The sequence below is a fragment of the Sinohyriopsis cumingii genome, chromosome 19 (assembly GCF_028554795.1).
Source record: "Sinohyriopsis cumingii isolate HCF-2022 chromosome 19, ASM2855479v2, whole genome shotgun sequence".
Lineage (NCBI taxonomy): Eukaryota > Metazoa > Mollusca > Bivalvia > Unionida > Unionidae > Sinohyriopsis > Sinohyriopsis cumingii.
In genome coordinates, this window is record NC_142979.1 from 57,558,817 (window position 1) to 57,572,298 (window position 13,482).

Below are 13,482 nucleotides of genomic sequence, written 5' to 3' on the forward strand. Positions count from 1 at the left end.
CTTCCATACAAAGATTTGTTTGAATGGATTCGTTGTCATGATAACGCAAACAACCGGGCCGCTTAAAACATCAACAAACCAAAGTTTGTATTTAATGTTTTCTTTGTTTTAAAAAACGAATCAGATTATGTAATCCACGTTTTTGTGCATAAGCTCGATTAATTTATACACCTAAATACAGTTTTCATTTTTGTGATTATATTTCTGATTGAAACACGAGATGGCAAAGAGTGTCGACGACGTATCGCTGTACAAGTGAATTTTAATGCTTGACAACTGGTATCGCTGAGAGCACTGCAGAGCTGCAATCCGCGCGCAGAACCTCGTAGATCGAGTGTGATATGGCAGCATCACAGCAGTTTCTCTCCACACCTGCTAAACTTCCTAAACAATGGTGAGATTAGTTACATTTATTCTTTTCAGTAGTAGAGTCACAGGCACTTGATTCTGGGGTAAACTAATGTGTACACTCACTATATAGTGAGTGTACACATTAGTTTACCCCAGAATCAAGTGCCTGTGAGTAGAGTATATAGATATAAAAGCATCATACTTTACATTTAAGTTCTCTAATCTATCAGAGCCTATGTTACAGGATGGTCATTAGTCCGGTTTTATGTCCGACTGTCCGGTTTTCAGCTGATCTGTCACCTTCTTGATTAATTTTGCTTGTGTGCGTATGTAAAGGAGTGTCCAGTGTTATTGAATTCTGAAAATAATCACCCTAGTCTATTATCTTGTTCCATAGGGGTTGGGTATACTAAGATGCAAATAATCAGGTGCCTCTCATTTCCATGTTTTTAAGTTCGATGAGAATAAATAAAAAAATTTAAAATTAAATAAAATAGTATGTCAGACAGACAACGAAAGTATACCTATACAATTTAAAATTCTTCATAAGTTGACAATCACAAGCAACTGTATATTGGGGAACTCCTTCATTGACTAACATGTAAACCTGGTCATTATCCTTATAACAGTCATCAAATCAGTAACTTAAATGTGCATAGCAAACCATATACTTACCTAATATGCATATTTCATTGTTTTATGAAATACCTTTTGAACATTTCTACATATAAGTGTACTGATTAAGGTAGTAAAATTATAATCTTTCACTTAAAGTATTCTAAGCCGAACTGTGAAGACCATACTGTATATTTTATTATATCAGTCTGTAAATTTGAAACAGCAGAGATGCAAAATGCCAGAAAAACTGACTTAAATGGACATGTGGGAGATTTTATTTTTGCTTTGAATGTGCTTTATTTCTGATCCAATGGGGGCTTTCTTTTGTAGATCACATATCGAGCTCATTTTCTATTTTTTTTACAAGGCAGCCCCGACTAAATGAATGGAATCAATCACAACAGCCAAAACTACACGAGTGGAGTGTTTATCATTCTAGTCATCCAGATGCTGCACGTGTAAGTCATTACAATTTGTGCTGGTTTATATTTATTTGTGTTCGTCTATATTTATTTGTGTCTAAAGGATATTTTTAATTTTTAAGGTGGATACTGATGTATATGTTCAAAGTTATAAATATTCGCATGCTGTACAACAAAGTACTTAATCAGTGAACAGTACATCAGTTAATTCTTTCAAAATAATCCCCATGCATCTCTATGTACTTTCCAAATTTATGATTATCCTATTTAATTACATTTTACATTCACTTTGGTGTTTGTTGCTCAATATACTGGAAAACTGCACTAACTTTTCCAGCTGCATGGCACTTTTCAAATCATCTGCTACTCAGCAAATCTTTGATAACAGGATTGAGACAAATATCACTTAGAGTTAAATCGGCATTGTATGAAGCATTAAATATGACAAAGTAAGGATGCTGAAGGAAGTCTGTCACAACAGCAGATTTATGCAACAGTGAACAGGACTGCTGCCTTAGAGCAACAAGAGCAAACCAGTTGCTGTGGGCCCCACACCTTCTGGGCCTCCACACATTAACCGACAAAGAAAAGAGGCATACTACAGTAACTCCACTAGCCAGCCCCACTGCCAGCATGGCACCTTGGGCCTCCTGAAACCATAAGGCCTGGCCTGACAGTGAGGTGTCAGACATTAGATGGATACCTCATACTTGTAAATGGACACATGGTTTAGTAGTGTTTTACAACTTTGGCAACACTATGGAGGCATAAAGATTCCCAGTGACACTAGCTTAGCCAGGCACACTCACCTGGATGGCCAAACCTTTTGCATTGAAAAAAGATGCATATAAAACTTTTGACTGTCCCTGCTACATTTAGTGATTCATAGACATATGATCTTTTTCTCTAATTAAAACTTGATTATTTTATCTTGAATAATGTTATAAACAGTAAATCCACGTTTCATCACCTGTGGCAACCTCATTAAAGTGTCTCATTTTTCACATTTGGCAAGTAAGCTGTTTAGCAATTCAACCTGACTGTATTTGATCAGTTATTAGCAAATGTTGGACCCATCTTGTAGAAACCTTTTGAACCTAAAATGATTCTTCAATATATTAAAACAGGTGAGGAATTATTATGCCCATGATAATAGAAATATCTTCCAGAGTGTATTGAGCATTCATATATATTACTTCCTTTGCTGCATCCACTTCTCAGTCTCCAGTTACTGACAAGTCGGGGCCCCGAGTGGCCGAGTGGTCTAAAGCGCTCTCCGTTACGGATCACTGCCATCTCACCTCTGTCTGCATGGGTTCGAGTCTTGGATTCGGCCAATGTGGATATGTGAGAAAGCTTGCCAGTAGCTTCTCGAGGGTCGGTGGTTCTTTCCGGGGATTTTCCGGTTTCTTCCTCCACCATTAATACTGGCCGCCATGTATAGCCTATCGCATGCTGAAAAATGGCGTTAAACCCTACAACAACAACAACAACAACTGACAAGTCTTCCAGAATGTGGGTTATCTTTCATGGATTTATGACCAAAAATGATGACACAAATGGATTTTACAGTATACTCTTTGCACAGTAGCAGAATTGTATTTGTTTGACATTTTACGTAACTGTCACTTACCTATATTACATCACATACATATATATGCAGGTGTCTGGCGAGTTGTGCATCTAGTTACAGATCATTTTATAAAACATTATTTTGTCTGCATTACATTTATCAACAAGTTCTAACAAACAAAAAAGTTTTAACAAAATAATCAGAACAATTAAGATATCCCTCATATGAAATTATATCACCTTTGCCAGATTTTATCATTGTAGAAGTACATACAGACTTCTTTCCTCAAATTTATTCTTTTTTCCAAAGACCAAACTGTAATTCATCTTTTTTATCACAAAAAAACTAATTTGTGCCACTAAAAATATTGCATCAGACATCATTTGGAAAGATCCTTAGATGATTGTTTCATATTTTGAACACTCTCCACAGGCTGGATGGAGAAAATGGGCTGCAGAGCAGCCAGACTGGTATGCCTGGAAAGCTTCCTCCACAACTCCCGACTGGTATCGCAGGCGAGTCAACACAATACGCAGAGGTATATTTGTAAATATAAATTCTCTCCTATGAATCATAGGCACACAGTCATTTAACTTGTATGCATTAGCATTTGAGATGTTATCACTCCCTGCTTGTTAACAGTAGTGTTTTAATTTTCAGACTTTCTGTGGAAGTTTTCAAAATCAAAACATCTTTGTGTGATCCCAAGGCAGTACATGGTGTTCCATAGAACCCCAGTTTAAGCCCTTGTCTAATACGTCAAGTAGAAATAGAAGCATAAACATTAATGTTCTGATCTGATGATAATCCCATGCTTGATGATAAGCTCAATGCAAATGTTAAACAACCTTGGCAAATATTCTTAATAAGCTTTACTTCGATTATGATAGCTAAATAATAAAGAAGTAGAATAATGGACAATAGGAAATGCAAAGCTCTGGCAAAAACTCTTGCCTTGTTGGTAAGATGATGTGATGTGATTTGGATTTTTAACGTAGCTTTAACAATTTTTCAGTCATATCGCTACGATGTCTGCAGTGTGGCAGTTTATAGTGATGTCTAGCACTGGGGCATCATGCCGCATACAATGTAGCATGATGTCCCACACAGTCACATTATCCTGACACCAGGCTAACCAGTCCTAACACTAACCTATTATGCTGAGCGCCAAGCGAGGCAGCTGTTAGTACCATTTTTGTAAGTCTTTGATATGACTTGGACAGGGATCGAACCCATGACCTCCCGCATCAGAGGCGGACACTCTAACGACTAGGCCACCGGAGGGGTCTGTTGGTAAGATGAAGTAGAGTCAATAAGATCTGGAATGATGTGTTAATATGAAAGCAATGACATAAAACTCACATATTGGAAGTTACAATATATGATGTCAGAGACAGCTAAGGCAGACATCACAGTGTGTGGAGTCATGCCTAAATTAAAATTCTCCTTGACCTCTTAAAACCCATCATATGCCAGAAACACCAGATTTGATACACTATATAGATGTGAGGTGATGCATTGACCAGAAAGGAATAGTAATCCCTAAACAACAATAGCTCTGTATCATCAAAAACAGACAACCCATGTAACATGAAGCATATCAGATATCGAGATCATTGTTGCATTTTGTTAGTAATGATGTCATAAATGAACTCTTAATGATGGATTAGAATGAGTTTTGTATGTTGTTTATGATAGAATTTTTAAAAAAAGAAAAGGGAAAGGTACAATTTTCTCATTCCTCCAGCACTCATGATATTAGCATGAAATACCTGTATTAGATGATCATAGATTATTGAGTCTCTAGTTGAGTCTATCTCTCATAAAAAGAACTAAAACAATATTGCACTGCAATTTTTTTCAATATAGAATTTAAATTGCTTTCTGTTGCATTATTTCTAATAATCACCAGTGGCGAACTCAGAAACGTTATTTTGGGGAGGGGGCATAAAAATACAGGTGATGAGACTCTGTGATGGAACCTCTAGTGCAGGCCCAGAGGGTGAAGCCCTAAAAGCTCCTGCATTTTAAGTATTCATGTGCCATACTTTTAATGATCTAACTGTGAAGAAAATTTACTCTTGGAAATGTTCCAGTTGTTTTGCTGTTATATTTAAGGGGGCACATGTCAGCTCCACCCACACTCCATCCCCTTCAATCTGCTCCTGACCATAGCACACACACACATATATATATATATATATATATATATATATATATATATATATATATATGTATATATGCCTTGTATTTCTTTTAGCTGACTACAAGAACATGAGTTGGGCATATGAGTATCCGTCCAAGCCAACAAACAGAATTAATGATGACTTCATCTCTGTAACCAATGAAGTGATACAGAAAGACACATTGAAACCTCTGCCACAGAACAAGGCCTACTATGGATTTAATACCCATCCCACCCCTGATCCAATCCCTAAGGAGGTGCCTGTACCCAAGTGGGGCTTGTATAACCCGGATAAATATGAGGAACCTGTGCGGTTCAACCATTTCCCACCCATCCGATACAATGGCTATTAGGCAGTGTTATATCCAGCCAAGGAGGTCATGAGAATATTCACTACACTTTTTGAATTTTTTTCTCTTTCTGAGCCTGTATTCAAGAAATAGAGAGATTTGTCTGATTTTGCAGAACAGAGACAATGTTAGATGGACAAATGCTCCTTGGGCTCATTTTAAATACATCACTGTTTGCTGGGATTTGTTGCCTTTTTCCAAATATGATTATGTAGCACTGAATGTTTTAGACAAATAAAAATGACCTGTTGCATTGTTTGGGACCAAGAGCAGTGATGTTAGAAGCAGTGTTTTTTGCATGTTCTTGTAAATCTAGCTTTGTCAGTTACATGTATATCAAATGTATACCAACCACTATACCTATTTGTCGTCAGGTCAATTGGTCAGTCTGCTTATGATTTGTACACGTTTCGTGACCTCGTATGTTTGTTCATTGTAATGTGTTTAGGTTGTACAGTTTTTAAAAATTAGATGCCATGAAAGATGTGGAAATACTTTTTTCACACATGTATTTAAAGTATCTTGCTTCTGTTATATCATAGTTCTGCTGTATTGTCTTGCTTTTAAAATGGTAACTTATAGATTTCACTTTTATGATGGAGAATTTTTGTTAAATTTGTTTACAGACTTGAAATTTTCTACACTGAACTGGAAAGGTGATATGATATGCTAAATGCCAAAAGTTTTTTTCTTTCTCTATTATCTTCTTTGGTATTTAATGCCCCCCCACCCCCACCCCCATCTAGTTACAATTGTACATTACATTTCGAGGTATTGCATGGGGGGGAGGTCAAAAGTAAAAAAATGTAGGTATTATTTTCAATAATTATATTCAAACTCAGTATGATTGAAAATGTTCATTTAGTGCTAATGATGGACTATAGGTAAAGAAGTGCAATAACTCTCAATTGTTAAGTGAAATGTTCTTAAGCTCCTGGCACAATTAATGTTCAAGTTGGTAATTCATCACACCCTGAACAAAGTATTTTTCAATTTTGTTTGTTGTAAGGATTTACACTAATCTATTTTAAATCCAGAGTAAACATCATCACCAATCAGGAATGCATGTAGCCTATTTACTGCTTATTTAAGTCCAGAGTAAACAATGATCACCAATCAGGAATGCATGTAGCCTATTTATGGCATAATTAATTTTTAATTTTCAAGGTGTAAGCAATTATTACCAATCAGGAATACATATAGCCTATTTACTGCATATTTAAGTCCAGAGTAAACAATATCACCAATCAGGAATGCATGTAGCCTATTTACTGCATATTTAAGTCCAGAGTAAACAATATCACCAATCAGAAATGCATGTAGCCTATTTACTGCATAATTATTTAAGTCCAGAGTAAACAATATCACACAATTATCACCAATCAGGAATAGCCTATTTATGGAATAATTAAGTCCAGAGCAAACAATATCACCAATCAGGAATGCATGTAGACTATTTACTGCATATTTAAGTCCAGAGTAAACAATATCAGCAATAAGGAATACATGTAGACTATTTACTGCATATTTAAGTCCAGAGTAAACAATAATACTAATCAGGATTGCATATAGCCTATTTACTGCATGGCATATCAATTGTCTATACCCTCAAAACTGGATCCAAGGAGGCAAGACACAAAGCAACCAAAAAACTTCATATAAAAGAGGCCATGAAATGATCAGTAAAGTACTTAAATTATACAAGAGGGAATTTAAGAATGCATCTGTGTGTGTGTTCATGTCTGTGTATTGATGGCTGGTTGGATAGATAAATGAAAGGTGAAAGTGCAATGTGTCATGCTTGGTTCTATAATTTTCTAGTGTCAGTTTTATATTTTTGTCACTCAGGATACTAAGCAAAATTACAATAATTTTGTACAATTATGTCTGCAGGGAACTGAACAATGCTGATGGCAGAGACAGTATATAAAACTGTTTTTCCTTTAACCAAATTATACTTACAAAGAGTACTAAATACTTTATTGTCCTGCAGAACTAGTACACTAGAATTCTCTGCCTGAAACTGGTGTATTACTGACTGTCCTGTGTAGTCACCTGGGACTAAAATTACAGGGATACAACTCTCCTTCTTTGCTAACCTAAATATTTTTGTTGTGCCACTGAGGCTTCCAGGCATCAGACACATTTCCTTACAGTACCTGATTTGTATACCAGAGTCTATTTCTGTGCTTCTGATACTTCCAGGCATGAGACACATTTCCTTATAGTACCTGATTTGTAGAGAGTCTACTGCTGTGCCTCTGAGGCTTCCAGGCACCTTACACATTTCCTTACTGTACCTGATTTGTACATCAGAGTCTATTGCTGCACCTCTGAGGCTTCCAGGCACCTTCACATTTCCTTATAGTACCTAATTTGTACACCACATTGTTTTCTATTGACAAAGGTAATACAGTGTATTTATGTTTGTAACATAAAAATGTACTGGTGTAATTTATTTTGACAGTCATTTAATAGCTATTATAACATACTGTAATGAAAGTGAAACCATGCATATGACTGAAAATTCTTCTCATTTTGTATTTGCAATAGATATTACCATCAATGATATATTTTGCAGGCATTATAAATGTATTGATGATACACAGTACTTTAAAAAAAAAATACTTTTACAATTTATCAAATTTATTTTTCACTTATAAATGAACTCAGATCATATATGATCAAATTACTTTTGATCCCCCTAGACTTTGTTTTATATAATATTTTCAAACACAAATTGTTACAACATATATCAAGATATATATAAAAGGGATTAAACTTTTTACTCTTGTGATTTTTTTTTCATTCAGTTTTTGATAAGAATGAGAAGGAGAAAAAAGTGCCCTCTTTCACAACATCAAATTTCAGCTTTCAAAACTGCTTTTTATATATAACAAAGAGCCAGGTAAAAAAATGGAATAACTACAGTGGTGTTAATTTGATTAAAAATGGTCAACACATTAAACAGTTTGATGTGGAAATGTTCTTAAATGATTTAGTTTGCAAACCCTACAAATCAGTCAGCAATATAGCTGGTGTCAACACTGCCTTAGACAAATGGTATCAGATGTTCAATGCAGCCTTAGACAAGCATGTCCCAATTAAAACAAAAAGGGTTAAACACCAACTACACCCAAGTGGATTACTCCCCCGAGATCAATGAGGCTAGGCACCTAAGAGATAATTTCCACAAGAAAAAAGACATCAAAAGCTATAGAAAGTGGAGGAATAAAACTAAGCACCTGATAGATGTTGTTGTAAGGTTTAACGCCATTTTTCAGCACACGATAGGCTATACATGGCGGCCAGTATTGATAGTGGAGGAAGAACCCGTGAAAATCCTGGAAAGAACCACCGACCCACGAAAAGCTACTGGCAAGCTTTCTCACATACCTACATTGGCCGAATTGTAGACTCGAGCTAACACAGACAGAGGTGAGATGGCAGTGATCTGTAACGGAGAGCACTTTAGACCACTCGGCTACTCGCGGCCCCGCACCTGATAGATAAGGCAAAAAAGAACTATTATCAACAGGCTATTGATGAAAGTAAGAGTACCAAGACATTGTGGAAGCATCTAAAAGAGCTGAACCCACCCAGAAACAGTTGTCTTCCCCCTAGACTTAAGCAAAATGATGATATAGCAACATCTGTACAAGACATTGTGGAAATGTTCAAAAATGTCTTCATAAGCATCTCCAGTAACACTATTCAGAACCAGACTAACAGCCCAATTGAACTTGATGCTCTTCTACTATTTATAAGAGCTAAAATTCCTGATGATAATTATTTTTCAATAGCTAATGTTAGTGAAGCTGATATTTTTGATATGCTAATTAAGGTGAATATTAATAAATCCTCTGGATTGGATTGGATGGTATTGGTCCACAAATTTTTTAAATTGCTGCACCAGTAATAACAAAGTCACTAATGATATCATTAACTAAAGTAACTGATCTTTGGCTGAAGGAAAGGGATAATAGACATATGACTGGGATTGTTTTCCTTGCCTTCAAGAAAGCCTTTGATCTTGTTGATCATGAAATTCTGCTGCAAAATTTGAACTGTTACAGGTTCAACAATCCTTCTTTAAACTGGTTTAGATCATACCTAAACCTAAGGTCTCAACAAGTAAGCATTGGCAATATTAGCTGTCAAACTTGCACAATTCATTCAGGGGTCCCACAAGGCTCAGTGTTGGGCCCTCTCCTCTTCCTTATCTATATCAATGATCTACCATTAAATAATGAATCGACAAATACAGATTTGTTTGCAGAGAATGCAACCTTGTGTACATCTAGTTCTGATACTGAAGTTATCCAAATGAGATTAAACTCAGACCTTATTAGAGTCCAAAACTGGGCACAACAAAATAGGATGGTAAATAATGAAGGTAAAACAAAAATATGATTTTGGGGACGTCACAGAAGCTACACAAATCAGGGAACCCAGAACTATCTCTTGCAATAAATCATGATCCATTAGAAAATGTCAAACATGAAAAGCTTGTAAGTGTGACCATAGATAATAATTTATTATGGAATGACCATATTGATAAGCTTTGTAAAACAGTCATCCAAAATTGCCCTACTCGGCAGAATCGAGAAATATTTACCTATGGAAACTCAAAATCTATACTACAAGTCATACATTCTTCCAACAATGGATTATTGTTCAAATGTGTGGGGAAAATGTGCTAAATCTGAGTTTGATAGGATTTATAAACTTCAGATACGAGTAGCACATGTGATTTTAGATGCATCTATTGATCATCCCTCAAAAGCATTATTTACAGAACTCAAATGGTTCATAATATATAACAGGATAGATTTTCATAACGCAGTTATTTTGTATAAATGTCTACATGGAACTGCACCAGAGTATCTTCAGGACTTATTCAGGTCTTTTTCAACACAATACCAGTTGAGATTAATATCACATGGAAACCTTCTACCACCAAAACTAAGAACATAACAATTTAAAAAGAGCTTCCAATACTCTGGTACAGTTACATGTATGTGGAACAAGCTTCCACTACATGTAAAATCTGCTGAAAATATTCGAGTATTTAAGAAGAGATATCATGAGCATGTATGTGCTTCTAATAGATAATAGAATTTAGTATTTTAATACTAAACATGTTAAAATAGACAGTAATTACTGCTATCTTCATACATGTATAATGTGCATTGTTATACTCTCCTTAGAGGGCCTCAAGGGAGAATAGTCCTTGACTAATGAGTCACCCTCTATAAATAAAGCATTATTATTAATATTATTAATAATATTATTATTACCGTCCTTTGATCTCAGGTGCTAAAGGTGTGCCTGGAAATTTATGAGTAGGGGGTCTGATATAGCTTCAGAAATGACGCAGACACAAAACTATGTCTAAATCTAGCCACAGTCAGTCAGCAGCTTCTAACACGCACACACACACACACACACACACACACACATGATGCTCAACTTTTTGTTTCATCTTCTAATGTATTATATCCAGATTGTAAAAATTCCAATCTCTCACCCCTTCCCCATAGCTACACGTTTTACTTTCTCTGCTAAAATAATCAGACACAAAAAATGACAAATCTCCATGAAGGTACAGCAGTATAGGGTCAGCAAGCCATTTTGAAGAAATTCAAACAATACTTGCTGTGCATGACCATGAACATAATGACAAATGCATAGCAGTAGATTTAAAAATGGTTCCAGAAAACATCAGGGCTTGAAATTAATGCTAATCAGTTGTCCAATGGTTAATTATTATTTGCTGACAGATCACAGAAGCCCAGCTGTCACTAATCAACTGGGGCAGTTAATTTTGCTGCCATCATGATAGGAAGTGGTCATGAGTTGGCATGCAGTTCTTATTGGGTGGTGACCCAGTTTGTGATTTGTTAGCCTTCAAAACCTATCCAATGCTACAAAACCACTTGGATAGGGAATTTAACATTATTATGGTTGATCTTGGCAACACACTCAAAACAGCATGGTGACCCAGTTTTGAGTTGTGACCCATTGTTTAAGAACCATTGCTTATATGATCAATTGATCTATTAATTGTGTTGAGTACCTACCAACATCCTGCACTTGACAAGGTACAATAAATGCTCGTATTGCAAATGGATAGGTGTATTAGACCACTTGCCTATTGTCAAGTAAATTACTGTAGTTATTGTCAATAGCCTTTGTATATGTGGAACTAGTACGCCCTTCAAGCACTAACTTCATTGCAATACAAAGTATCTGGCTTGATAGACCTGTCAAGAAGGGTTACATTTGCAGATACAACATATAATCCAGAATTATACTAAACATTTGTGTTTTGATATTTGTATTGTTGATAAACATTCAGTGTATTGAACAGTATGTATAAAGAGTGCAGCAAAATCAATAGAAATTAGTTGAGGACATGAAAGACTGCGACCCAGTACAACCCTTATGAACCTATGTTATCAATTGTTTGGTGCCCTGCGTTCTCCATAATAACAAAAAGTTAAGAAGGCAGGGTACCTAACCATAAACTGATAATTAATGAAAAATATAACTAAACTGTTCATTACCACTCATAATTTACAGTTAGAAATGGAAATATTAAAGGTCAATAAAACTCATAACTTGCTCTTCTTTTTAAATAAAAGATGATAAAAAGATATCTGACTCAATATGTGTACCCAAAGAATGTGTTAAACTCAGGCCTGAACACTTTTTACTATGCAAACTCCCTTCTCACATAGATACTTTACTCAAAAACAGTATGCTTCAACTTGGATGTAGGCAATCAACATTACTGATATTCCCTATAAAAAATAATATAATAACAGCAGTGTTAAACGTTTTCAATTTTATTTTGTATTCCTTGGAATCACACATAGCACACTTATATGGCTGAAATTACCCACCATTACCATATATATGAAATGAACTTTTTGGGCAATGGAAACTGATTTTGGATATATTTAGCCTAAAAACTATGAATATTTATTGAAGGAGAAGAATAAAAATGAGTTAACTTAAAAATTATACCCTATTATAGGGAAGATTTCTCTTCTATCAATGAGAATGTAGTCTTAGAGGTGTTATCACCACAATGGCAGTACCACTTTTATCACCACCATATTAATTTTTCTCTCATTGATATATTTCAATTTCCCAATATGTGCAGTAACAAAACTGACCAACGTGTATGTAAAATAGTGGTTTCTCTGACAAACTGGCACTCTACTGGTTGAGAAGAATTTCCAGGAATTACAGACAAGACCATTTCTTCCATTTAATAGTAGAACATTGAAATCATCTCATGTACTCTTCAGTTAAAAAAATTTCAAATTAGCTGCTGTACTGGACATTTTGGATGCCACACAAGTGCCATTTTCATTCAGGACCAAGAATCTGGCATCACAAGAAAACCCCAACATTAATATGACTTTCCATTTTGCAGGAGTAATGTTAAAATTTTTATAAACGACTGCCATCAACATATCCAATAGGAAATGTGCAACATTTCTACCTATTACCAACTAGGCATCATAAGAAGTCTTTTGTTGAAAGCACAACGTTAATATAACCAGCCATCTAAGAGAAGTAATAACAAGATTTTCAAGATAGCTGTTGTCATGGACATATTATGAAATCAGAACGGCACTATTTTTTTATTTGACCAATGACATATCATAAGAAGGTTCCAGTAAAATTGCATGTTTCTATGACCATTCATTTAGGAGAAATAGTTGCAAGGTTCATTTCATATATATGGTAAAGGTGGGTAATTTCAGTAATGTTGATTGCCTACATTTTGATAGTTGTTGGCCATGGGCCTAAGAATACAGCTCCAGATGAAAAATTGTTGGCCATGGACAGAAGAATTCAGCTCCAGATGAAAAATTGTTGGCCATGGGCCTAAGACTTTAGCTCCAGATGAAAAATTGTTGTCCATGGGCCTAAGAATTCAGCTCCAGATGAAAAATTGTTGGTCAT

General features: G+C 35.5%; 1 protein-coding gene across 1 annotated transcript; it reads left to right on the top strand.

Moving 5' to 3' along the window:
• The first annotated feature begins 66 nt into the window (after nucleotides 1-66).
• LOC149775758 (uncharacterized) lies at nucleotides 67-8,296 on the top strand. The gene is made up of 4 exons (XM_089943099.1): nucleotides 67-394; nucleotides 1,337-1,427; nucleotides 3,397-3,502; nucleotides 5,225-8,296. Exons 1-4 carry the CDS (start codon nucleotides 342-344, stop codon nucleotides 5,500-5,502), a joined length of 528 nt encoding a protein of 175 aa, XP_089799225.1. The 5' UTR covers nucleotides 67-341; the 3' UTR covers nucleotides 5,503-8,296.
• The last annotated feature ends 5,186 nt before the right edge of the window (nucleotides 8,297-13,482 follow it).

What these genes read in the sequence shown, in the direction of transcription:
- LOC149775758 (XM_089943099.1), top strand. Translation starts at nt 342, where the DNA reads ATGGCAGCATCACAGCAGTTTCTCTCCACACCTGCTAAACTTCCTAAA. An exon ending in GTCATCCAGATGCTGCACGT is followed by an intron (nt 1,428 to 3,396) that starts GTAAGTCATTAC and finishes CACTCTCCACAG; the next exon opens with GCTGGATGGAGAAAATGGGC. An exon ending in AGTCAACACAATACGCAGAG is followed by an intron (nt 3,503 to 5,224) that starts GTATATTTGTAA and finishes TATTTCTTTTAG; the next exon opens with CTGACTACAAGAACATGAGT.